Source organism: Falco naumanni, chromosome 11 (genome assembly GCF_017639655.2).
Source record: "Falco naumanni isolate bFalNau1 chromosome 11, bFalNau1.pat, whole genome shotgun sequence".
NCBI lineage: Eukaryota > Metazoa > Chordata > Aves > Falconiformes > Falconidae > Falco > Falco naumanni.
In genome coordinates, this window is record NC_054064.1 from 18822659 (window position 1) to 18849824 (window position 27166).

Below are 27166 nucleotides of genomic sequence, written 5' to 3' on the forward strand. Positions count from 1 at the left end.
TGTAGTAATCCTCATGGTTACTACTAATTTCTGAATGGTGTTTGGAAATGATCTGAAGCCATCATTGTCTTTCAATATTTCTCTTTGACCAGGGTAAAGCTGGAAATCCAGGAGAAAGAGGAGATCAGGGTGCACTTGTGAGTATGAAATTCTGTAGTATTTCTAAAAAAAAAAAAATATCCACAAAATATCATGCTTTGACAGTGCAGTTTGCATTTATTCATACAAAGAATTAGGGGCAGAAGTGAAAGTAAGCGTGAATGTGGTCTAGTCTGCTACAAGATCAGTGTTTTCCTGGGTGATGATCCACAGAATGCAATATGAGAGCAAACTGCAGCAGAAGAGATGGTCATTGTAGTTAGTAATGGGATCCTAGAAGTTGCTTTGCGGTTTTTTGTTGTTTTATTGTAGTTTTAAGGGAGAAAGTCATTGTGGCATAGAAAAATAATTCTTTGATAGATTTTAGAGTAGATGTGTATTATCAATGTTGAGATAAACATAGAAGAACCTGTAAAGTGTGTATCACATGGATAGGAGGAAATTCCTCAGTTTAGGGTGGAATTCAACAGAAATATAACATGTTCTGTTGGAGGGTTTTTTTTACAAAGGTTTCAAGTCAGTCCAAATTGTGTTGGATTTTCATTACAGAAGGAAGCAGAAGAGCAGAAAAAAAGCAGTAATGATGGTGATTTTGTGCTGAAATTGAGGCTCAGAATGTTGGTTGTCACTGTACTTGTCTTGCCTCTTCTGCTCAGATTGAGGAGCTTGTTGCCTCTCACCTTTGACACAATGGGTTTTCATTTCCTCTTCATTTGCTGGGACTTTGACGTATTCATATATACAGAAATGAATGAAGCAAAACCTCATTAGGTTGAAATGATGGGGATTAGTAAATTTATTGCAAAGTACAAGATACTGCTCTACTACTCCTACAGCTACAGTTTCTAGAAAAAAGTATGAGACAGATATGCTGTGAGCCAGGTTGAGCAGAAGGAAGAGTGGGCTGTGAACCTTACTGATCCTCTCGGATACAGTTTGTAGGTCAGGACATCTGTAACATTGCGTTCAGGTCCAGTTTGTGTGCACAGGCAGCACATGGGTCTGAGGAGAATGAAGAGGACCTAGTAAATGGTGGGTCAGCTAAGACCCATCCCTATATAATAGAAACCAAGGAAGGATTTATTCAGGACACCCTCACCTGCCACAGGAGCTGGTGATGTCGCAATGTCTGTCAACCAGAAGAAAAGGCTGCACATATTTCATGGGTGTTTCTGAGTAAGTTATTGAGTGAGCAGAAATAAGAGAGGAAGTGGCTTTTCACAGAATATGAAACAGCTTGTTTCCAATGATTTTTTATTTTAATCTTCCAGGGTTTGCTTGGACCTCCTGGAACCACAGGAGACAGGGGACCAATGGGAGAGCCAGTAAGTCAATCCTTATGCCAGCTTAAATTTTTTTCCACATATTATACTGAATTCCCTGGTAACTCAAGTTCTGTTTTACCAAGATTCAGTGTTGCCAGCTGTGGTTAGGTAGGAATTGTGGGGTAAAGGTTCTAAAGCTTCAGGGCTAGAGTCTACTTCCTTGCTCAGCATAACTTGTTCATAAGGAGACCTGTTAAATCATGTTGGGAAGCACTGTAGTAAGGGTTGCGCAACATAAGAGACCATGACAGAATCTGGACCACAATTTTTTGTGGCATTGTGCTGCATTGAGGTAGACATCTACATTATGGATTATGTAAATGTATGTGCTAATACAGATATTAGTGGTATTTTTTTCAGGCAGATTTTAGGGTAGTTATTCAGGAACTCAGGGACCACATCTATTTGGCAGGTTAAAATTTGAACAAAAAAGAGGCTGTTATAGTAAACCTCAGACATTCCTCTGCTGGATGGGTTCTTTTGATTGTTATTATTTCAAAGCCACGCTCACTTTTCTGTAGCTAATATTGTAACAAAAGATTACGCAGAATCTGCAGCAAATATATGTAAAGTGCTGCAAGATTTAGCCATGACAAGAATAGTATTGCATCACCATCTCTGGAGGTAAATCAGGTTATATAAATACAGTGAAAGAGTGTGTGCTGTCCTAGGGGCCCTTGGGACCAGGCTGCCATTTTATAGTGCAAAAATCTAAAGTCTCAGGGGAAAGATACATTACCAATCCAGCAGACTTAGCTTCATGTTAATATTATGAAGAAATACTTGCCTCATGAATCAAATTTATATGCTGTGCCTAGCGGAATGCCGTGGAGTTGCTGCAAATGAAAACCAATGAGCTTAGTTTAGGACCAAGTGACTTCTCAAATGGAAATTAACTGCAGTTTCAGTTGTTCACACTTAAATGAAGCTATAGGGTAAAATATATGCATCTGCTGCAATCCTCTCAGTAACAGGCAGTTTATATTGTTGTTACAAGAGAAGGGAAGAATATACTTGCATTATCACTGCCAAGTTATCAGGAGGAGCAAAACCATATGCAGTTTGTGAGAGGAAGTAAAACAAAAAAAGAGTAAACATTTGCTTAAAGGCTTCTATCCTAAATATAGGTAGCAGTATCTTTCTTTTACGTGAAAATAATAAATCAACAAAATATTTTGAAATTAGAATGTACTTAAACACAGATGAGTCCCAAAGGGGTAAATGGATATGAACTTTCTGAAAGTTCAAAGATTGCATACATCCAGAGGGTTGATTTGTCTTGACATACATTCATAGTGGCTACGGAATCAGCTGTAAACTGTTACAGGCAACCTCTACCCCTCAGCTCACAAACCCCGCTCTGTGAGTGGGATGGACAATCTAACATGCACAGAGAATTTGAGCATGCTGCTTTAGAAACAATCCCATTGTGTTACTGCAATACATTTATGTATATGGTAGGGCTTATAAGAAAATGCTTGTAGTATACTTAGTAATATTACCAAAAAGGCTCCAGCCTTTAGTCCATTACACCTCAGTGACTGTCCTGTACTAACATTGCTAAATCCACGGTGAAGCACACAGTAGTTGTTTTCAGTTAATTCCATACCAGACTGTAGGCTTTTCCACAAAGAAAACCAGACAGTCTAACAAACCTTAATTAAACAAAGTCTCAGTTAATCAAGAGGAGAGCTTAGCTCAGATAATAATTTACTTTTGGTCTAAGAGAAAAGACATCTGTGCTGTTATTTGAAATCTATTTCAGTGCGTCAAGACTGGCAATGGGTTCTTACGCCATCATGGTACTTATAAACAGCATTGGATTCAGGAGGAAAGACAATGAAATATACTTCTTTATGCCAGTTGAAGAGTTCTGAAGAGACAAAGTCAAGACTATAGAATGTAATTTAATGTTGATTGAATGATGCATCCAACATTTTTTTTTAATGGCAGGGTTCAAGAGGACAACCAGGGGATGCTGGCCCTGTTGGAGAAATGGGTTTTGAGGTGAGCTGTTAATCATTTATGTAGTAATTACAAACACTCAAGCAACTGAGTAAGCCTGGAAATGTGTTTGGAAACTACAATTTTTTATTACCTGCAGCTGACTTAAATACCATGAGCTGCTGAGAGACTCTTACTTAAAGCTGTTACAAGAAAAAAGTCTAAAATGAGTAGCTTTTTCTGTTGTGAGTGCTGTCTTTGGGCATCTGCATCTAGAAGGTGAATGTTGAGCAACTGAATTTTTTTGTTTGTTTGTTTAGAAGCAATGTTCTTGCAGTTAGATAGTAGAACGGCATTAATCATACATCCTTGCAAATGGTAGTTGAAGAAAAGCAGCTGCAGGCAGTCTTTTTGCTAACTTTTGCTTCTATTTTTTGCTTTGTTTTTAATATTTCTTTGAAAGAAATATGATAGAATGTATTAGCCACATCTGTAGTGAAGTAGATGAGGGATGAGCTCTCTTAGAACAGAAGGGATTTGGCTTATTCAAAGGAACATGCTTCCTCAGTCACCCAAAATCCAGTCTTCTGACTGACTATTAAAAAAGGGTTTAAATGTAAACTTTACAAGAAGCCATCTGATACCATTAACTCTCTAAGGGCTGAAGACGCCAAAAAGGGCTTTGTTCTCCAAAGGCTCTATCTACTTGGCTCCAAGCCTAAACAGTGATGAAGTTGTCAGTCAGATTTACAAAAGATAGATGGTTGCTCAGCCTGCTAGTAATTTATGATGAAAGGTACAGGCTTAGTGGTACTGCTGAGTCTTCAATACATTCCTGACCCACAGTGCAATTTCTGAACTTCTCCTATACCCTCCTTTCTTTTCTTCTGTTGGGCTCTAGTAAGAACAAAGAACTGTGTTGTATTAATTTGATTTTTCAGACGTGTGTCTTTCCCTGTGTCTCATGCCGGTTTTCTGCATCATTTTTTTTTTGATGCTGTATTATTTGGTGGTTGTAAAATTATTACTGGTGACTGTGTCTAACAGTAGGTCTTGTACCGTGCAGGGACCTCCTGGCCCTGAAGGAGAACCTGGTCTGCAGGGAGAGCCAGGCACAAAGGTAAATGTTAAAATTATTCTCTCTTGTGCTGTTTAAATTTTCAAATTTCCATAGAGGCAAATCAGAGTGATCTGATTCATTAGTCAAGTAGGTAGCGATACAGGAAATGAGACATTAAGAAATACTGTTATTGTCATGGTGACCACGTTATCTGTAAAGCCCATCATTGTTAGGAATATTGTCCCTTAAAATCCAAGTATTTCTTTTTCTTGTGATATTCCAGGGAGACATTGGACCTGCTGGGAAGGCTGGAGAACCAGGTGACCAAGGTTTAAGGGTAAGTTATGGATCCAAAACTTCTTCCAAAAAGGAAAGTACGCTACAAATGTGTCAGAAATGCAGGCTTAGAAATCGTAATATATCAGAATTCAATAAGAAGCTATTTTCTGATACCTTAAAAAAAAATGTAATATTGTATCAAGTTAAAAAGAGTATTGATTATAATTTGTAAGCGTCTCATGTGACAGACATGTGAATGAGTGGTTTGACCATGAAGGTAAATCCACAGTGTCCCCCAGCTGTTAAGATGACAGCACACAATAATGCTGTGTATGGGTACACAGTCCAGGTGAGGTAAGGGGAGCATTATAGGCTCAGCAGAGCATGGTATCTCTCTGTACCACCATCTAAAGCAGCTGATTTGTTTCTGGTGTGGTGGATGGTTCATTTGAGCACTTGATTTTACTAAGTGTTTGTGCCACAGATTATTCCTCCTGTGCATCTTACTCCCTTCATCTGACCCAAATAATTGCCTGTGTCTGAAAGCTGAAAAAACCTTTTAAAGTGCTAGAAACAGATTTTATCCAGGACACTTTTAAAAGAGCATAAACTATATCCTTTCAGACTTAAGTCTTACCATAGAATTCTCTTGTTCCATTAATTCCTTGCTGTCATCTTTTCCTCCTGCCCAAAATCTCCAGTGAGGTGCATTTCACAATTCTGCCTGTCCTTGAAGAGTAATTCCTGGTACTGGTCCACAGTGGGTGCTTTGGGTTTAACCATAGCACTATATCTGAAATACTGTGTTATTAGTATAGGGCAGCTCATACTTGCTTTTTTACTTTCTTCATGAAAAGTTGCAAGTTGCTGGTGTCTACCTGAGAAAGGCAAAGACTCTAAAATGCCATGGTGCCCCTGCTCTTGGTAAATGATGAGTTTTTTGTGGCCCTAAACTGAGTCACTGAACATAGCAATGTAGTAGTTATCCACATAAACATGGAAATTTCCGGACAGAATAGGTATATTTTTGTGGTTACTGTAATTACATGTTGTATATTCCAAAACTAAACAATCTCAGTGCCACTATCCAAATCTCTAGTGTTATGTGGACATAGCATTGCCTCATTTTTCTAATAATGATCATCTTTTATGTTTTCCTGTGTTTGAGATTCACAGGGCTCTGACCCTGTCACTGTAAATCGGTGAAAATGAAGATAAATAAACTATAGCAGCAACATAAATGTTGTCCAAAAGATAAGCGTGTGTAAAACTAGTCTTGAGTTCTTCCAAGGCAATACTTGTATGTCAAGAAGTTTAGGCAATAACTGTTTCCAACTGTTCCTTTCTATAAGGGTGAACCAGGACCTCCAGGAGAAGACGGTGTTCAAGGAAAAGATGGTCCAAAGGTATGTTCAGTTTTTGAAGCAGATGTATAGCAGTCATATTAGCTTAAGGACCCAAATCTCTTTTTCTTCTGTTTCACCAGGTCAAAAGAACCCAGTTGAGTGCACTTAATTTTAACACAGGAGACCATGTATGCTATAGTTTCCCTGTGCCTTTTAGGAACATATCTAGCCTGCAAGGTATGAATGGCTTGACAGAGAAATGCAAGCTGGAGAACTAAGTACAGCTTATTTCCATGGTGACATGCTGGAGAGCGTGAGCCCAAGGCTGCTCCACTCCCTGCATTGGATTAACACTTGCCAGGGACTGCAGCAGGTGCCAGGACAAGGGCTGTCACAGAGAACATCTTCAGGTAGCTGGTGATGAATGAGGCAAAATCTGTCCGTAGGAGTGTATGGATGAGATAGAAGGGGCTTTACCCTACTTGGAGCCTGATCTGAATTAGACCGGTAAGATTCCCATCAGGTTTAGTCTACTTTTTGTCAAGCTTGAAGATTCAGAATTTACTTTTCTCAGGAATAATTAATTCTGTAGCAGCAGCTTGACTAAGCTTTTTGGGTTTTTTTCCCGCCCCTCCCCTTTATTTTAGGGAGACCCTGGAGACCAGGGACTTCTTGGAGAAGGTGGTGAAAAAGGAGAGATAGGGTTACCGGGAATTTCTGGACCCCCTGGTGAACCTGGCATAATGGGCATTCCTGTAAGTGTTTTTAGGTTTAAGTCGACCTTTTGTTCATTTGTTTTTTGTAATAATTCTTCTTTTATTTTGCTTGCTTCTTTATTTTTTTTATTTTTTGATTTTCTATTGCAATTAGAGATGAGCATCTTTAAATTAACTTGCCTCCCTTTTCTATGTGGTTCAGCTTTTAGGGGTTGGTAGAGAGAGGAGACAAATGGTTTTCCTATCGTAAATCTGGAACCTCTTAGCAGATAGTAATTCCTCACCACGTGTCATCTAGGTACTTACACCACACAACTTGGAGCCTCTCAGTTCAGATCTGTCCTCTCCAGACAACCTTCTGTCATTAGTCTCTATCCTTACCTTCATTTGGAGACTATGAGTAATCTCAAGGTATTAGATCATTCTTCAGATTTTAAAAACATCTAAAGAAATTGGCAAGATGCATATACTACTATAAATTGTGCTGTCAGATCTTCATTGTTTGGTATCACTTTCCCTACTCATGGCTTTGTTTACTGTCCCAGGGCTATCTAGTTTTTACTTTAAATGAAGAGTTCCTTGGGGCAAAAAAATGCCATTTTGAGCAGCTTGTAAATGATGAAGCATTAAACCTTAGAGCACACAAGATTTGGCTCCAGTTTAAGCTTTTATGCTGATGTTCTTACCTCATATATGTTTAGTTGTCATTCGTTTTAATAAACCTTAACAACAAAAGGAAGGTCAAAAAATAACATTTCTAGAAAAAGTGATATCCCGAACATTGAAGTTTCTTTAGTTACAAAATTATTGCAGCACAGATGTCAACAGCACAGGATTTCTTGAAGTGTGGGTGCAGATTATAGTGCCTTCTCTGGTGAGGAATACAAGGCAGGTCAAAAGCGACTTGAAACTACTATCACCTGGTAGATATCAGACAATCCAGGTTATTCCTGCTGTTGATTCCTGATCAGTTGCATGGCCTGCCTTTCCTAACAGTGGTCTTTCCACACTGCTGTCAAGGTGTTGTAAAGACAATGTTATGGATGCTGTCCATGCCGTGCTGGAACTGATTCCAGAAATGAATCTACCATGCCGGGCAGCACTACTTTGGATGATAATTCTGTGCTGTGGTGTGATGTCTTGTCTTTTGGTGGGCCTTCCTGTTGTTACCCTGTCAATCACCCTATAATGAGACATATACTATAAAAAGTAAGGAGAGAGAAGAAAGAACAAACTTAATTATTCCATTTTGCTCTTAAAAGATATTTATTCTTTAACTAACATTTTGGTGCCTCTACAAATGGGAGCAGCATTTGCCATAAGTAACTGAAACAAAAATTGCAGATGGAGAGAAATGGCATCAAGCATGCACAGGTCAAATAGTGAACAAGCATTGGGATCCATAGTCAACATTGTTAGATCAATTCACGTATTTGTTCTGTCATCACTCCTAGCAGCTAAAATCCGGCTATAAAATCTGTTTTACTGAAGTTTTATGTGCAACTTCTTAATGCGAGCAAAGGTTCAAGAGCACAGTTTCCACAGCAAGTATGTAGCCTCAAGTCAGACATCAGATTCCCTTACCAAAAATCATCATTTTCTCATTTCACAGTCCTCTGGTTGCCTTGTCTGTAGCTCTTATGTGATGAAGGGGTCTGAGTAAACATTAGAGGGCCAGCTGCCAATGGCTGTGAGCACTGTCCCCTCTGTCCTATAAGCATCTGCATTACAATCTGCTGTTTTCAGTCTTAGGTTCTTCACAGTGAACTACTCTCTCAGTAAGGGGAAAAAATGCTCTTTTAATTGTCAGCACACTTAGTGTGCTACAGAACAATTTTTGTTTCTGGTACAGTACCACACTGACTTTTTTTTTTTTTCTGTTTTGGATTGGCAGTTCTGGAGAAGCAGAGAAGTTTCATATATTGAAACTCTCATAAAACAGCTCAGCCCTGACATACCTACATTATATGTAATTATAGTTGTATACAGTAAACAATGTCAGCAGTGCTGCCGTGCCTCAGCGAGACAGGCAGGTCTGGCAATTCAGTGTTTGGGAGGATGTGGTTAGCAGTGAATTTTTTACTTTTCTGTTCCACACATTCCAAAGGCGTCTGCAGAGCTGCCTTCCTCCCCACTCATCCTCCCTGATGTCTGGGAGAGTTCACATCACGGTTTTGGTTTGACCTTCTTCTAGGGTTGTGGACAGATCATAACATCCTGATCTAAACATGGAAATCAGTTTCTTATAATCAATTGTCTGAGGGTATTATTGGGGGTGAGACTAATACTACATTTTCCTCAAACAAAACCTTACAAAACAACAAATAAGCTTCACAAATCAGTCTGTATTTACCCTGGCTTATCACAACAATGACTCAAAAAAACCCCAAGTATATTCCCCTATATCCAAAGCTGAAGCTAAATTAGCTCCTCTATCTCACAGAGCTTTTCGGCATATTGAAAATGATGAGCTGTGGACACATCCAGCCCTTTGGGACAGTCAGGTTTTGAAGTGACCTAGAGGGCAGCAGGGCCATAGCTCCATAGCACCCTTCATCTGCAGGCAGCACACCCAATTACACAGTCACCAAGAGGTGGGCAGCAAGAGGCGCCAGCACTTAAGGAATTAGGTCTGTGCTCTACAGCAAGTTGTGTCAGGGCCCCGCTCTTCACACTTGACAGCCCCAAGGTTTTCTTAGTTTTCATCTGGTTGTGTATTGTATTTCTTTAAATCCAGTGGTTGTCTTGAAGCAATGTTATTCCTAAAATAATATTTTTTATGTGAACAAGATTTATTGGGTTTTTTTCCTCCTATTTTCAGTACATTTTCACGTTTGATAAGTGATCCCTGATGCTTGCTCACTTGTTTCTGCTGCAACTTGAAACAGTCCTACTAACTTGCTCACAGCCGCAGTTAATGAGATTTTTTCCTCCCACCTCTCTGCGTTACAAAAGCCTGCTTAGTTATCCAATTTGGAGCACAGTTTAAACATGTTTCCAAACTTTTCTCAATCATCTCTTTTTCTCTCTCTAACAAATGTACAGGGCCCTGAAGGAACACCAGGAAATCCAGGTCAGAGGGGCCGTTTAGGAAAGAAGGTAGTATTTTTCATCTTCCCCAAATCCCTTCCTTTTATCTGAAACTTGAATTTACATTACAAAATAATTCCATTGAGTCTATCCCTTTTTTACGTCATGCTTCAAGCCATTTTTTTATACTAGCCATAGCAATTAGAATTGTCATCATTCTGCAGTCGGTAATATTCAGAACCTTAGAAAATTTAAGTTTGTGTTTAAATTTAAATGTGATTTTGCAACTAAGAACAGTTTCTACTGTTAACAAAAAATGTTAAGCTTTGGTTAAGCCAAAACAAAACAAAATAGAAAGGCTTTAGCAGAGGAGGGTTTTTACTTGAGTTCTAGGTTCAGACATTATAAGAACTACAGTAGTGGCGTATGTAAATGTAATATTATTAAACAATGCTGTTACTTCCATTAAGCATAAACGGCATTATGAAACTTAGTATCAATCTCTTATTATTTTTAATACAATAACACCAACAGGGGGAAAAGGGGCAGCTTGGCCCTCCTGGAGAAATTGGACCTGCTGGTGACTCTGGCCAACCTGGAGAAATTGGTCCCAAAGGTGCAAGAGGAACTCGAGGTCCCTTGGTTCGTACAAAACATGCTTATTATTTAAGGACACATGTATTTCTGGTTTAGCAGAATTGTATCTCTCCATGGGAAGAGGCAAGTCACAGCTGTAGCACATATAAATATTTTTTGAGGTAGCTGGAGATGCAGGCAGTGTCCTTCCCAGCCCGTGCGTCCCAATGCGTGCCTTGGTCTTTCAGCATCAGGATGAGGCCTGTGCACCTGGCACCAGACAGAAACCTGGGCCATGGACCTGGAAGGAGTCATCTCATGCTCTGGTCAGGCTCCTGATTAGACAACCAGAGGAGCAGGATGGCAGGGCATGCCGTGGAATACTCATGCCCCATAGTCCACATACAACCTCACTGCTGTGGCTGTTCCTTAAAGCTTTCCCATTCCAAGAACAGAAATCATGGGGTTTACTGTTACATAAAATAAGCCTTAGCCATTGTTGAAACAAAGCATTTCAGATGGGGGCTGCTACTCCTACTAAATGGGAACCTGATCCGAAGTTAACTGAATGAAGTGTATAGCCATTAACTTTGAGCTCCTTTCATCATACACTCCCCAAGCTTGCCTCACACTGTGTGACAGATGCACAGGCACACGCAGCCTCCACACTAGTGAGGCAACGTCCCATCTCACTGCTCCAGGGCCCGATCCTGTGGCCGCTGAATGTAGCACTGTGCTCCTGAACACATGAAGTACAGAAGTAAAGTAGTTACCTAACGGCCGATAATTTCAAGAGAAGGGCTCAACTTCCTAAGGAAGGGATCACCCTCAGCTTTTCTTGGCATACTTGGCATTTATAAACAGAGTTTCTCTGCACCTCTGAAAGCTCAGATCCTTTTGATCTTAATTATGCACAAGGATTATAAGGTTAGGACTGAAAATGTCAACCATTTTTCCACAGAACAGGGAAAAGCCCAGTATTCTGTACCAAATGAAGTTGAACCTAACAAGGAAGTAGTCTGTGGTGCTCAAATCTCAGTATTTGAATATTTTTTTTTCAAGTGATAACTTAATAAAGTAGGCATTGTTATAACATTTTAGAAGGGAGATCATTTTTCTATCAATGATTCTTGCATTTGACAGGGACACCTAGGAGGAATGGGACCTGAAGGAGAATCAGGAATTCCAGGTTATGGGGTGAGTTTTTTACTGAATTCATGTACACACACATCCCTAAGTAAGTCTGTGGTACTCTAAATCACTATAGATGTCATGGGGATCTGTATCTAGAATGCACAAATGTTGTTAGGAGTGTCAGATAATCACATATGTTTATATGACACGTAATTGCTTATTCAGAAATGTTAACCTTGAGCAATGATGACTGGTTTTGGTGAGTTCACTAGCAGTCATTTTTTATCACAGGTATAAAACCCTTGTTTGTCCAATGTATCTCACCCCTTGTGAATCAAGTTCCTATAAAACCACTATAGCTATTCATTTTAAAGAGAGTTCAGCAAACATCACCACCTCTGCTTACTGTCTGGCCAGGCAGTTTCCGTTTCAGTAACAGAAACTGATTGAATGAGGTTATTGAATGAAGGACACAAAGATGCTGTGGCTTTCACTGAAAAATAATTAGGATCATCATCACAGATGGATTGAGTCCTACTTTTAGAGACCAGACTGCTATGTCTTTTTTCTGAACAGAAACTTCCATCAGTGGCCCTAACCCTGAAGCAGGAACCAGCTCGGCTCCCCTCACCTGCATCAAGCCGTGCACAGAGCTTTTCCTGCACACAATACCTTTTCTGCCCGGGCCCATTAATTTTGTGCCACATCACCATTTAGCATTATTAGCAAGCAGCAAAAAAATAAGAGTAATAAGCAGCTAAAAGAAATTTTTGTATTAATTATATCTTTAGTTTATTTCTTTAGTTAGTTTTAGAACTAATTCATGTTTTGTTTGCTTCTTTAGGGTCATCAGGGTCCTCCAGGGCCCCCAGGGCCCCCAGGACCTAAAGGAGAAAAGGTATGAAGATGGATTTTATACTGTCTTACAGTCTGAGTAATTATAAAAGAAGGAAATGTTACTATGCCCACTGTTTTCCACAGCATGCAGCAAAAGCCACACAATATCTATTAGTATTTTGAAAGCATATGAGAAGAAATGCAAAACTGGGGAAAGGGGTCATTCAGAGGCAGAGCTCCAAATTACACAGTTGAAATGTTTCAGGTTTTAAAACACAAACTACTCATTGTAAGAAACACATTCTACTGTATCAGGTAGCCACTGTCCTTAGTGAGCACCACTGACAGAAATAATCAGTGTGGAACCACCTAAGTATTTACTTCGCTTTAGGCCTGTGAGTACACCCACAGATTTTGCTCAAAGTGCAACTAAGGTGGACAAAAGTCTGTGCTTAATATAAAATATTAGGGGCAGGATGTTGCCTTAGCGCTGCTCTTTTAGTGTCAAATTCACTGTTGTTCTTTTAAGCCTCAAATCCTGCAAACAGATTTGTATGCTGACTGAAGTCTGCGTGGCCCCAAGGGTTCCCTTCATGAAGATTAGTTTGGAGTTGCACCTGACAGAGAAAAACATTCTTATATTAGAGCCAGTTTTGCAATGAATACTAATAGAATAGGCAATTAGTGGTTGTTATAAATAGGTTCTGATATAATTTTCAGAAACAGTAACTGAAAACTAAATTGTTGGGAGCTAGGTGTCTAGCTTGCTTGGTCACTTCTGAAAAGCACTTTGATGCATTTTAGAGACACTTAATCGTATTTAAAATGTGAGCTTCTGTGCATTAAATATTGGTAAATATCATCTGGAATAGATAACTTTTTGTCTATTAGTTTGGATGGCAGTTGTTTCACATGTAAAATGGAGAAGCGTATCATATTCACTTTTAGCTTCTCTCTGGGGGTTTATCATCATTTGAACATGTGTGCATTGTAGATGAGGTTGAATTTCCAAGTTAGTATTTTTTTAATATTTGTCTTTGGTTTAGGGTTACCCAGGCGAAGACAACACAATCCTTGGACCACCTGGGCCCATAGGTGAACCAGTAGGTCTTTCTTTCTCAAAAAAATTATATTATTAGTGCCTCTCAAGACAAGAGGCAATGCAGGTTCTTTCTGAAACTTTATATCACTGTCTCAGGAGTTGGTACTCCCTTGTACAAAAATGTAGAATGATGGTCCTTTAATTGGTAATCCCTCTCTGAAAAATGCAGTCATGTGCTCTTTCCTGCTTAAGCATATGTGCCCTGTGTTTAACTACACTAATGCCATTAGTTTAGACCAGCACATTTTGGAACAGAATTTTATGGTTTCTGTTTATCCTGAATTATACCTAATTGCTTTACTAACCAGAAATATGTTTTGACTTATTTCATTATCACTGCAAAGCTAATTTAACTGATTTAGAGAGTGCTGTATTTTGTAACCATTCTTTTACTGAATTCATATGTGGGGTCTCTCTCTGCAGCAATTATGAACATGTCAAAAAAAACCCAAACAACCAACCCATCTCAAAATCTTATTAAAAGCATTTGATTGTGCCGGAAGTAATACTTGTACATCCTACTTCTCTTCAGATTAACCTTAATATTTATACCTCACCTCCTCAAAAAGCAGGACTATAAGACCCAGATGTAACTGAAGACAGAGTCTGGAATAGGTTCTTAACTTAATTATGGTAATGCATGAGAGAAGAGACTCCAGCCAATTTTGTTGTAGCTAAACTGACTCTGTAATACTGACTGCTCAAACACTGCGAGCAGGGCCTTTCTACCTTGTGAACTGCCTCTAGGAAACGTGCCATGAGGCTGCTGAAACCCTGAAGAGTATACAAGCAGTTGCATAGTAGTATCTGTGGGTGGCTAACCTACAGTGAACTGTAGATACACTGCAGTGAGTGGTGCCTGGCCAATTTTTCATTATGTGCCTTTACTTTAGACAGGTGGGAAAAAGGCAGTCCCTTGTTATTTCATCTAATGGTCAGATGGATGTCTTTTGGAAAGTCTTGGCCATTCTTATTTCAATGGGCATGTTTCCCTGTCCCATCACTTTGCCTTTGACTGAGATTTGGTCCATTTGCTACAATGAGAGTTAAAATTCTGGGGAAAAATCTAATTTCTTGTGGGACTGCAGTAAGGGTCTTTCCCTAAAGTAGAGCTAGTGAGGTATCTGAATGCATCAGAAAGAACCACATGACTCAGAAAAATTACGCTATTCCCTCTGCTCCTGTGCAGTTCTCATATGTGTGAAGCATGATGAGGGACTGAAATTGCCTTTTTATTAGGACAACTTCAAAATGAGAGCAGATTCTAAATACAGCAAGTTGTTTCAGAAAAGAACTCAATTTTCATGAATTGTCTTAGAGAAATCATAAGAGGGTTTTCCTTGAATGTCTTGAAAACAAGTCTCTTCATTTATTCGTGGAGATTTTTAATCAAATATATATATATATCTGGGTATAAACCTGGAGAAGTTCTACTGAGGTCACTACTTCTGTTTCATTTATGCCCATATAAGGTCTATCTTTAAGCTTCTAGTATTCAGTTACAAAATACAAAATATTTTAGACAGCAGCTACTGTCTGAGTGCAATGCATTTTGCTTAGAAAAACAATTATTTTTATTCCTTTAGACAAGCTAACTTTAATAATTGTAATCCTCAGTTCCACCTCATTGGTTAATCTGTTTTGAGAGAAATCCCAGCTTTCTTTTTGTACTTCACTGCAGTATTATTTCAGATCAACTATTTTATTTTGTTCTTTGGTTTTCTCTCTAGGGTCCTAGTGGTGAACGTGGAGATAGAGGAGAACCTGGTGATGAGGGCTACAAGGTAATACCTCTTGCTTTTTAGTCTTTTTATTTGAACATGACATGCTATGCATATGTGTAGAGTAATGTAGCAGAAATATCTTCTCCCACGAGTGTGCAGAGATGCATTGGCTGGTGTCTCACTGCACTGATGAACTCTTAGAACACATTGGAGGACCTTTCATATTAGGAGCTGAGGGAGCTGGGACTCAGCTGGAGAAAAGGCTTTGGAGATCTTGATGTGTATAAGTACCTAATGGGAGGGAGCGAAGATGAAGGAGCTAAACTCATCTCAGTAGTGTCCAGTGACAGGACAAGAGGCAAAGGGCACAAAATGAAACACATTACATTCCTTTTGAACAGAAGAAAATGCTTTTTTACTGTGAGGATGACTGAGCATCAGAACAAGCTGCCCAGAGAGGCTAGGGAGTCTCCATCCTCAGAAATACTCAAAACCTGGCTGGACGTGGTCCAGGACAACCTTTTCTACCTGGAACTGCTTGAGAAGGGGAGGCTGCACTAGCTGATCCCAAGAGGTCCTTTCAACCTCAACAATTCTGTGATTGTGTAATGCTGAATTACTTAACATTTTTCTCTGAAATTTAAGCATGAGTGTTTTTGTAAATCTGATCCTAATAATTTTCATTAATTGTATTCAGTCTTTCAGCATGTACAAATTGGCTGGAAACTCATTCTTATCAGTGATGCAGTTTGTTTACTGAAATACAAAAGAGATGGTCCTTGACGCGGAATATCCTGTTTAAGTTACACAGATAATACAAATAGACATAGTAATAAATCAGTGAACTGAACATGACCTGTGCTTACAGTAGTGCAAAAATGTTTAAATATATAATTCCCACTTGCAGTTTTGAGAGAGAATTTAAAGAAAAGCTCCCTAATGTCTGATCTCAGGAGAGCTGAGTATACTTTATCTAGGTCACGTCAGTGAAGCTGGGGCTACCCAGCACCTCCCAAGATGGGCTTTACAAGGAAATGTGTATCTCACGGAGTGTGAGATCCTGAAATACTTGTCTTGTGATACGCTGTCTTTTCTGCTTCCCAGGGTCACATAGGTCTTCCAGGGCTTAGAGGACCTGTTGGACAACAGGGGGCTCCAGTAAGTGTTTCAAACAACTGAGATTTCTCTATTGACTGTTGCAAATGTGTTTTCATCTGCATTCAAATGATTCTTTTCATTGATTTAATATATGTTCTTTCCAAAGGGAGAGCCAGGTGAATTGGGAGAGCAAGGACCAAAAGGAGAAAGAGGTTCGGAAGTAAGTAGAAAAAAGTAAAACAAAACTGCACTTAATTGGAATTTGTACTTTTTTTTTTTTTTTACTGTTCACTGACTATCCTTGGAAAATTGTTATATAAGGCTAAAACACAGTGTCTGGGTTTCCTTTTCATACCTGAAGGGACAATAAAAAGATAAAATGGAAAATTGCATAATGATCTGGGATAGTAAATATGTCTTATTTGATAGGTTTTACTTTGGCATACTATAAAGCATTATGGGAGGCTTTTTTGGAAACATTTGAGTGATATTCAGTTATACCCTTAAATGGAGTTCTTGTTGCAAACTAGCTCTCGTTGACACCCAGGATTTTACTGCTTTGAATTGTAAATTAAGCCTCCCGGTACTACACTGTACTGAATTTTCGGAGACCTCGAAGTAAGGAATTTGCTACAGAATAGTAGAGGAGTTACAACAGAGCAAGTAATGGAAAAGATCAAAGTCTAAATATTTTCCTCTACAAATAATAGCTCATCTTGGTGGTGTGTTGAATATTGCCAAAAGTATTTCATATTCTCCCATAGAGTGAATTTCATTAACTTCTGAGATTTCAGAAGATTTAGGCTAAAAGATTTCTTACAATACCAACTGCCATTGCAGCTTAAATTAGATACTTTTTCTGAGAAGTTCCATAGCACAACTCTGTTAGAGTTTCAAAATTTTCTAGGTAAATACAAGAATCTGTAATAGATTAGGAAGGGGGAGCAACAGAAAGCAAAGATGATGTGAAGACATTGTCAGCATGTACTTTAGCCATGTGCTTAGATATATTGCCTCTGACAAACTGCTCGCAGCACAGGATGAAATCAGTCATTCCTCTGTCTTTCCCTTGGAGAATGTTTTCTTTGTGTTGGAAATACCCCTCAGATTAAAACTGCCGTTTGCAAATATGGAACCAATATCCAGCCTGGAGCAACCCACAAGAGCCTAAAGATTTACACAAAAATATTAATAGTGAAAACATTCATATAGTTTAACTCCAGTGGCATGACTGGTGATGCTATAGCAAGCCTTACAAAGCCAATCCCATAAACAGCAATGCTGAATTGTCTGGGTTTACTTTATATGCATTCAGAAATGTTAATGAAAACAATGTAAAGTTCTTTGAATATACACATTCCAGTTCTGATTAGTGGACTTTTTTTATGCCTTTCTTAACAAAAAGGCATTAAATTAAGGAATAGAACAAAAAATTGCTGATTTTATCATATTTACATTAATTATAAAACATTTACACTTACAATGACCTTAGCTTTTTCACTTGATTTCCTGTTATGTAATACTGCAGCACAGCAGTTTAGTACTGCTTTTGCTTTGAGAACACTGTTTAAGATAATTAATACAGAAAATCTTGGAAGCCTTTTTCTGCTTGATCTCTGCTAACAAGTGTTATTCCTGTCCCTGCTGCCCAAGTGGTTGTATCTTTTAGAGGTAGGTGCTTGGCCTCCTGTGTCACTAAGCCACTTACAAGAATGTTATCTGCTATCAGTGTCAATCAGTTTTCTAAGATTACAGATTCCTAGGTCAGTCAAGAAAAAAAAAAAAAGTCTGGTTTTAAGTAAATTTTCTCTTTTGTGTACGTCTTAGATAAAAAGAATATTCCCATATGTGACACTATTGTTTTCTAATATTCTCTTCCATATACACTCAGTGCATCTATATTGCCTACTTTTCATGGCTTACTTTCTTAAAAGGTATGGGGAGTGCTGTAAAAGCATGCTTCCTTACAGAGGTGTGGCTGATGGAGGAGAAACTGCCAGATTCGTAGTGAAAAACTTTTTATGCCTGTTGTTGAAAAAGTTCTATACCAATTTGGGAAAAGGAAAAAAAAATACAATTCTACAAAAACTGTATTTACTTTTACTTAAAAAACTTTCTGCTGTCTCCTGAAATAATCTGGTCCAAAGCCTAGGCAATGTGAACGTGCATACTAGAGGGGAACAATTCTCAGCTCTTCTTAGGGGATTGAGTTTAAGACTTTTGACAGTTCACAAGTATTTGTGACTTTTAGGGACCTGCAGGGAAGAAAGGAGCAACGGGTCAGGCAGGCAAACCTGGAATTCCTGTAAGTAACAAAATTCTACAGTCTACCTTCAGGTTATAAAACAAAGGAAATAATAACTAATAAAACCAAAACTGAGTCATGCCAGTGGTACTAGAAAATCTTACACTCACTCTACAATCCATTCCACTCACTCTGTGCTCACTTCTTATTATCCAGGAAGTGTAAAGGAACCTCTGTGAAAATAAGAATAATTTTTGAAACTGAAATTATACTGAATTGTACTCAGTCACTCAGCACATGGAGGTGAAATGCAGCTAATATAACAAGGTCCTTCCCACTTGTAAGGTTACTTAGATCATTTTTGCTGGTGGCTTGTAGTCCGTGTGCAAGTTATCACATTATGTTGCACAGAGCTGTACTACTGTTCACTCCTGGCTCCCATCAGTTCTTTGAACATCTGTAGCCTACAGAAGCCTGGATCCTTAAGTCTGTGATGGATATGTCTGGCAGATCCCTTAAGGTTTTCCCCTTTCTCTTGCTTGCCCTGAGCTGAAATTTTTACTGTTCTTTCTTGAGTTACTGTAGAGAAGCTAACTTGCATCCCTTCCTCGGGGATAAGAAAGAGCAGGAAACAGTAGGTGTTCTGTAAACATAACCAAGGACAAAATGCATCAGGGCTATTTTGGTCTCCTAATAAATAGTACCACACAAGCACATATTGTAAATAACTTTTATACTATCCCACATCAAAACATTGTCAGTAACCAGAGAAATGCAGCTGCTTCACAGAGCTTGTACCTGCTGGGCAGAGTGTGAGGACAGCCTTTTAAAGGCAAGGACCTGTGTGTCTTTTGTAAATACTCAGCTCTTTCCTCTGGAGGACTGCAGAGAGTCTATCATTCAGCAGACAAAGGAAAAGAGGGAAAGGCAAGACATACAGAGAAGTGAGGAGAAGACAGTAAAACTAAAACTTGAGGAAGTTTCAAAGCATATCCCAAGTGCAAGATACTTCAGCAACCAAAAGTTAGAAATAAGATTAAAATGGCATGCTGCTTATATTCTATATGGTTGTTGTTAACTACAATTTTTCAAACAAGATGTGTTGTAGTTTACATATTTTAAATTTATGAGAAAAGCTTTCATACAGAAATAATTGCAGAACTCAAAGCGCCTTAAGATAGTGTATGTTGGTCTAAAGCTAAATAATTGTGAAGAAGATGATCACTGTTACTCTGGTTGATGTGATATGAGACTTTTTCGTCCAAGTATAGCAACAGTTAGCACAAAATACAAATAGTTTGTATTTTAGATATGTTAAAATTTGAACAGCATAAATTTGAGAATGTACAATACAGAGTACCTAGTAAAATGAAGGCTGAAAGGTACATGGTTGGATTTTCTGCAGGGATAAATAGATGAATTTATTGTGTTTCCTTGTTTCATTTTAAGACTCAACACTTTTAGCCATCTTCCAGGCCTGACACGCAGAGGAGTCAGCCCCATGGTTTCAGCTGAAGTTGCTCATATCCCACAACACAGCAAGCCTAAGATTAAGCCAGTAGCATTTCAAACCATACATCCTAACTCGGAGCTCCCTCTACAAGTATTCGTTCGTGTCACTAGGTCTGTTACTACATAACGTTTAGGAAACGCTGTGACTGGGATCTAGTTCTGTGATGGTGAAAATGAAGGGAGCCAACAGTGCTATGTTTGATTTGAATTTGTTCCAAGGGAAAACCAGGCCCAGCAGGGCAGAAAGGAGCAGTTGGGTACCCTGGACCAGAAGGCATTCCTGGGAATCCTGGCAAGGCTGGGCTGTCAGGGAAGCCTGGCCCTAAGGTAAGTTGCTTTCCATATTGCCCCTCTTTATGTCATCTTGCACTACAGATTTTCTAAGGTTAGGGTATTTAAATGGAAGGAACTGTTCTCAGTTCTTGAGCATCTTGAAAATTAAGCCAATTCTTTTGTTCTCGTTCTGTTTTGCTCCTGATGTTCTGGCCAGGATGTGAAGTTAGCATAAGGGAGGTGTGCTGGGAGAACTGTTTCATTAGCGTATGTTAGTAGTAACTACAGCTAAGACAAAATGTTTTCTTAATCAGAGAAGCCTCATAGTTCTGTTCCTGAAAATGAGCCAGAGGCCCCAACTGCAACTGTTGCCTCTCAGGCTCTGAGATAATCCCGCATTTTCCTTATTGTCTTTGAATTTGTAACTTATGTCTCTCTACCTAAGAAATCTGAAGATTTGCCGAAAACCAGTGAAAAAGGGTACTAGGTATCCGAGGTGCCTGGAAGCATACTTGGAAACAGGGTTTCTCTCTATCTGTTCTTTGCAGTGGGTCAAGGGTGGTGATCTGCTCCTTCTGGGAGCAGAGAGGAGGGAGAAAATCCCTTTAATTTTTCTCATTGCTGAAAGTCTTATCGCTTTGATTTCAAGGATGGTATTTCTTAGTATTTCTAGTTAGATGGACCAGTAATTGTTATAAAAGGGCGGCAAGTTACTTTTGATGTTCAGAGGTAATCAAGGTGCTGCATGAGGCACTGTTACAAGTATACATTTTCTGTCTGGTTGAACAAAGAAAAAATTAAACAAGTTACCCGTAGGGGGCAGATGGACCCTATTTGAGCCTCTCCGGTTGCAGATAATGTCCTACTGAACCTCTTCCAAGTATTTAAATTTCTCTGGAGTTGGATTTAGTAGTATCACCTCAAAGAATTCTCACATTTTTACCTTTCCACTCAAAATGTCATCTTTCATATTAAAAAAGACTTTATTACTTCATGTTAACAATATATAGCAGCATTACAAGTTGTAATAGAGAGGCTTGTAACTGATTTTTGCCACAATTAATAAAAAGAAGAGAACTTTCGCTATGTAAATTTCAGTCCATCAGACTATAAGCCACAATACCATATTCAAAAGCCCTGAAAATCAAATTTAATATAAAAACCCTGCTTCCTGTAACCCTTCTATTTCTATGAATGCTTAACCGAATGTCATATGAAATAAGGAAGGTGTGTGTGTATGTATATATATATATTTCTACTAAATGACCTCACAGAAATATTAACTTGGATGGTAGCAAATTTCCATTTTATATTTTTCAACATGTTAAAATTGGCTTAGCTCCATGTACTCAGTAACATGTTTTTTCATTAAAAATAGTTGCTTTTTTTATTGTCTGATGTTCTCATACATTTTCATAACAACTATTCTTATCTTTCTTCTTTTCTTACAAGTTATTGTATATGAATCCCTACAAAGTATACATAACCATGCTAATCAGTGTGTCTGAAATATAAATAAGCATGTTGAACTTTGAATGTTTTTGTGGGAAGGTAGTCTCATTTTGTTTCTTGATGTGGACTTCCTTCTTCTTGGAAAAATGAATATCAACTGTATGTGTGAATATCAACTGTATTTTCAGCCCACCTGTAATGAATGAATTCAGCACCTTCTTTTCATCAGAAGGAGCTCCTCATCGTAAGCTCAGAATCCTCAGACATCACACAACACTCATCCAGAACCATCTCAAGGATTCATCTTCTGTAATTCATGGAAATTAGTGTTCTCTTCCTAGGAATTTCAAAACAGAATTAGAAAAGAATTAAATAGGGATCAGAACTATAGGCTATTAAGCTGAACGTGAAAATTTTCAGGTGGTAAATATATAAACATATATAATAAACTGTGATTCCCTGTGGAAGGTAAAAACACTCATTGGTGTGCCCATGAGTGCTTCCATATATATTTGAATGCACAATTACTGTGGAAAGAAGATTGCTTACAGTTTCTAGGTCACTGGTACCTAAGCTGGTGGTCCAACCGGACAACTATTCTCTTTAGGAGGGTGCTAATCGGGAAGTTGCCTTGCATAAGCCCAAAGAGGCAATTGATTCTCTTGAATGTTCTCATAAGTCTTTCAAGGTCTAGGTAGGTGATCCTACACAAATGACATCTGGATATATTTAGGATAGGACAGAACAAGGTTTAAGATGAGCACTGAATGAATAACTGCAATGGGCTGTGGCATCATTAGCATTTGCTTTGCTGACTGTCAGTGACTTGTTAAATTATAACAGCTTGACTCCATAGAAACATCAATCCACCCCACCATTACATCACATGTAGCTTTGTTGCTAAGTATGATGGGGGGTTGCTTTTGGAATATTAGGAGAAATCCAGATGATGATGCTGATCATTGTCTTCCCATATATTTTGATGTACTATCGATGTGTGTGGATATGACCGGTTTTATGTTAGATGCCTGTTTTAGCATACAATGAAAAACATGTTTGGATGTTCTGCTTGTAATCAATTCTTTTCAATTTATTAAGGGTAATAAAGGAAACTCAGGCTTACAAGGTCTGGCAGGTTATCCTGGAGCTCGAGGTCCCAAGGGATTGCCAGGCATGCCAGGGCCCAGGGGAGCACCAGGACTCAAGGTACACACAAGGGGTCTTGTTGTACGAGTACAGTATTACTGATACTGCTTAGTCTTCATACTGTGTCCAGTGATGGTGGAACCACCATGCTACTGATAATCATATGAGCAACTGACATCAAAACTTAACTTGAAGACTGCAAGTTGTGCTGGCCTCATTTATATAAACTGTAATTTGAAAACAGAGGTCCCGTCCATCTGGATGCTCTTCTTCAACTCCAGAAGTCATTCAATACACTTTGTATTTATTCACTCAAAGAAACGTTTCCTGACTTTTTAAACTTAGGTAACTACTGGTTTAGATGATTTGAACATCTAAGCAATCTATTAGCACAGAAGTACTGTAATTTCAAGCCTAAATCCCAATTTTGGGGGCTAACAAGCATGTCTGGGATGTCATAGGACTTAAATTGTTCTTGTTCAGTCCTGTCAGAAAGAAAGAAATCTAAGAGTGCTCTATTTTCCAGGCAGTTCCAGGTACCTGACATCAGCATATACTCATATTAATTAGACTAATTTCAGTGGTAAAAGAAGAAAAGGGTTGGAAACATTACAGATAATTTTCTTCATTTAGAATAGGATTTTTCATAGAATAGGATTTTTCATGTAAAATCATGATGTGCAGCACGCTCTGAGATTTTATTGGTAAACACTTGTTTAAAACCTTAAGACACTTGAAGGCGGGGAGGGTTGGGGGCAGAAGTATTGTCTTTGTTATCCTTTCAGAAAACGTTCCAGTATAAACTGTATTCAGTATTTGTAGTGTTCATTGCCAGTGCTCCCAGTCTGGATTTTACTCCTTTGTCTAGACAATGAGCCGTAGGAGGTGGTTCCTGCTCAGAAGCACTTGCAATCTGAAAATGACAGGGAATAGATGAGGTGAGGGAAAACTGTTACCCCATAGTGCAAAATAAGAGTAAAGAGTGGACACACTGTGTCAGGCCAAAGTCTGTCTTTGTTAGAGCAGAAAGCTAACACCTGGGAAAGAGCATAAGCGCAAAGCAAGCATGAAAGGTGTATATTCACAGCCTTAATTGCAGCTTGGTAAGCTGAGCTAGACATGTTTTCTATGTATTTGATAGTCTTCAGAGGATTGCCCTTGCATGAACTTGTCTAGTTTCCATTTGAATCAATGTGAACTTTTAGTCTAATAGCAAGGAGTTCCACAACTATACTATGCCTTGCTCAGAGGTGCACTTCTTAAATTTACTTCTAACCTGCCTGTTCTGTATTTCGTTTTGTGAATTTTAGTGCTTGCACTGGGAGATGCCATACTGGAAATGATCCAACATGGATGGGATTTGTATGTTACCAAGTCAAGGAATAGTCAAGTCACATTTGCATTTTAGTGAATGTACAATTGTTGAAAGCATTCTTGATCTAAATAAAATAAATGGAGTAGGTCTATTTCTTAATGAGAAAGCATGTTCCATACTTTTTCCAGAAAACTTATCTTTATTAAAATTGTGGCAGTTATAAATGTAAAGCATATGTTATCTTCCTATTAACAGGGTGAAAATGGGCTTCTGGGTCATCCAGGAAAGCGAGGCAAAAGGGGCCTTCCAGGATCACAAGGTGACCAAGGACCAGCAGGAGACACTGGACTGAAAGGACAGACTGTACGTAATCGCAGCTGTTGATGCAAAACAAGTAGTCCAAGAGTTACCAATGTGAAATAATAGTAAGAGTACCTGCTCCTATTACAGGGAGAAGATGGAGATCGAGGTTTAATGGGGTTTCAAGGATTCCCAGGTCCAAAAGTATGTGCTCATTCTTTTCTGTTAGATCTTAAGCCATTTACAGGGTGAGAACATTCAGAAAGTATAGAATTAATCAGCTTTAACAATATTTGTTTAAAATCTATATGAACTGTTGGAACATTTTAGGGAGAACTGTGTACTCTGTGTCCAAGGATGAACATTCTGAGTCAGTGCGCTTGGTGTTTTCACTGTTACTACTTGTAGAAATTATCTTACTTTCACTGATTACAAGAGATTGAAACAAGTGGATACCTAAATGTCCATGTTTGTTTAAACTGTTCCTTTGCATTTGCAGGGTCCTGCAGGGGACATTGGCTTAGTTGGAATTCTGGGCCCGAAAGGTCCAACAGGCCATGTTGTAAGTGTTTCACTCCATGAAAGAGATTGTCAGGATGGCTTGCAAGTGGCACATCTTTAATTTAGGGAATCATCTTTTTCTTGTTAACAAGCCCGGAACCCTCTCACCAAACCTTTTTCTCTGAGACTATGACTCCACTAGAAGCCCTTTGCTTGTACTGCAACACTCAACACTCTGCTGATTGCAAGATATACAAGCAGAGCTGTGCTCTTAATCTTGAAGGAGAAAAGAAGCTCTGCTAACAAAGTGCGGCTTTTGTAGTCTAATTTAATCTACACAAGTATCTTTATTGCTGTCATATCTTTCTCTGTTGGGACTGAACTCTGTCTTCTTACTGGCAATAATGCTGGTTGTATCACTGTGTCCTACAACAAAAGAAAAAAGGGTCAGATTTTGCCTGCAGTAAGACAGAGTGGTGCTCAGGCATTATTGATTAATACGTTGTCTTTTTTTAATACATATTTTCTTTGCCATCACAGAACTGAATTAGTTCAGTTAACCAGATGCAGAGCAGCAGCTTTAGGGGCCTGTTGTTATAGCAAATTTCTTCTAAACATTCCTCTACAAGATAAACCTGGAAATGAGCAGTTTGCTCTAAAATGAAATGGAACAGGAAAGTAACATTTCAGCAGCGCTTACTGGCAGCCTTACAAGAGTACCTGTGGGCAATAATATAGCGCAAGATACAATTAATTGTAGCTCAATAAATATGTGGTCTTTTGTAATCAGAATACTGAAGTTTCCACTGTTCTTAGTTCATCAGCTTTCACATAAAAGAATGTGTGTGGGCTTTCCAAGCACAGCTATTACTAATTATTGAAATAATTACCTTGCGGATTTTGTAGCAATGTGCACTCAGTTTTAAGAAAGAGACTATCACCATGATCTCTTGGATATTTGCCGGGGCTGTGTGCTGAACAACTTTAAACCAGGACACCTCATGACAATTCTTTTAATTTCGAAAACATGGTGGACTAATAAATTATTTGGTTTTTTACAGGGATATATTGGCCCTATTGGCCAAGAAGGCCTAACAGGCCCAACTGGAAGGCCTGTAAGTTTCGTTTTCCTTTTGCATAATTTGGTTATTTCACCTACCTTTATTTTCAACAATCTGTTTTGCAACTAGCAACCTTCTCATTTTTCTATTTGCAAATTGCAACTAGCAGGACCATCCTCATGTTACACCATGCTGGTAAGCTAATGTATGTGACTCCAGCATCTGTAATACAAACAAGAAAAAAATGACAAAAGAGTCATTGCAATGGCCTTCTAAGTACAGTACACAGGGGGCAGACCTACAGGAGCAGTGGGCGAGTCAAGGTGTAAAACAGCACATAGTAACTACCACCTGGATATCTTTCTCAGCCTTAGGTCTGAAACATACCTGAAGAGTATCCACACTCGGTGTCAATATAGTTTATTTTTTTCATGTGTTGATTGGGCTGAACTGTCCAGAGCACCCCTCCAGGCACACTGGGAATGCCAAGCCCTTGTTGGGGTGTGTTCCAGGTGTTGTTGAGGTCCCTGTTACAACTTGAACATCTTTTGGCTTTTCTGACAACCTTCAGTGCACCCCAGGTTCCCTGCGGTGGGGGAGTTCTGACCTCATCCCTGTTTCCATCCCCTGTTGCACTCCCTGTGCCAGACAGAGCGGTGTTCTGCCAGGACACCCTCTGGCTCATCTCTGCAGACTACCCAGCTATGTAAGGTAGTTGTAGAAGCTCTTTGTACCACCCAAGTTCCTCTGTCTGATCAAGACTTGGAGTGAATGAAAATGTCTAAAAACTGAAATAATAATAAAAATAACAGGAATATAGAATAAAAGTAATAAATACAAATACTTAAAAGTGAAAAAGAAAGGAGAAGGGAAATGTTCCTTATATAATTAGACTATTCTTTCCACTTGTTGGGAAAAAGGTAGTACTTTCAGTCTTGCTGCACTCTTTAATCCCAGTCAGGAGGAAGACTTTACAGTTGCGTATACTCGTACGAAAGCTTGTTATGGCAAACTATTACATTCAATATGAAGTCTATTACCATAAAGAAAGCATTACAGTTGAAGATTACTTCTGTGTTATGAAATGCTAC

At 38.8% G+C, this 27166-nt stretch overlaps 1 protein-coding gene across 3 annotated transcripts in view; it reads left to right on the plus strand.

The window, feature by feature from the left end:
- COL24A1 (collagen type XXIV alpha 1 chain) overlaps positions 1 to 27166 on the plus strand; it is a 148346-nt gene that overhangs the window by 106336 nt on the left and 14844 nt on the right. For 2 of the 3 annotated variants that reach the window (XM_040611032.1, XM_040611030.1), the window contains exons 31-53: positions 93 to 137; positions 1371 to 1424; positions 3378 to 3431; positions 4435 to 4488; positions 4712 to 4765; positions 6060 to 6113; positions 6701 to 6808; positions 9815 to 9868; positions 10334 to 10441; positions 11519 to 11572; positions 12354 to 12407; positions 13393 to 13449; positions 15179 to 15232; positions 16277 to 16330; positions 16437 to 16490; positions 17924 to 17941; positions 18522 to 18575; positions 20247 to 20354; positions 22851 to 22958; positions 24469 to 24576; positions 24664 to 24717; positions 25013 to 25075; positions 26076 to 26129. In XM_040611032.1, coding sequence (XP_040466966.1) covers positions 93 to 137; positions 1371 to 1424; positions 3378 to 3431; positions 4435 to 4488; positions 4712 to 4765; positions 6060 to 6113; positions 6701 to 6808; positions 9815 to 9868; positions 10334 to 10441; positions 11519 to 11572; positions 12354 to 12407; positions 13393 to 13449; positions 15179 to 15232; positions 16277 to 16330; positions 16437 to 16490; positions 17924 to 17941; positions 18522 to 18575; positions 20247 to 20354; positions 22851 to 22958; positions 24469 to 24576; positions 24664 to 24717; positions 25013 to 25075; positions 26076 to 26129 — 1479 coding nt within the window. The remainder of the gene's footprint in view (positions 1 to 92; positions 138 to 1370; positions 1425 to 3377; positions 3432 to 4434; positions 4489 to 4711; positions 4766 to 6059; positions 6114 to 6700; positions 6809 to 9814; positions 9869 to 10333; positions 10442 to 11518; positions 11573 to 12353; positions 12408 to 13392; positions 13450 to 15178; positions 15233 to 16276; positions 16331 to 16436; positions 16491 to 17923; positions 17942 to 18521; positions 18576 to 20246; positions 20355 to 22850; positions 22959 to 24468; positions 24577 to 24663; positions 24718 to 25012; positions 25076 to 26075; positions 26130 to 27166) is intronic. The other variant, XM_040611031.1, reaches the window with a different exon arrangement.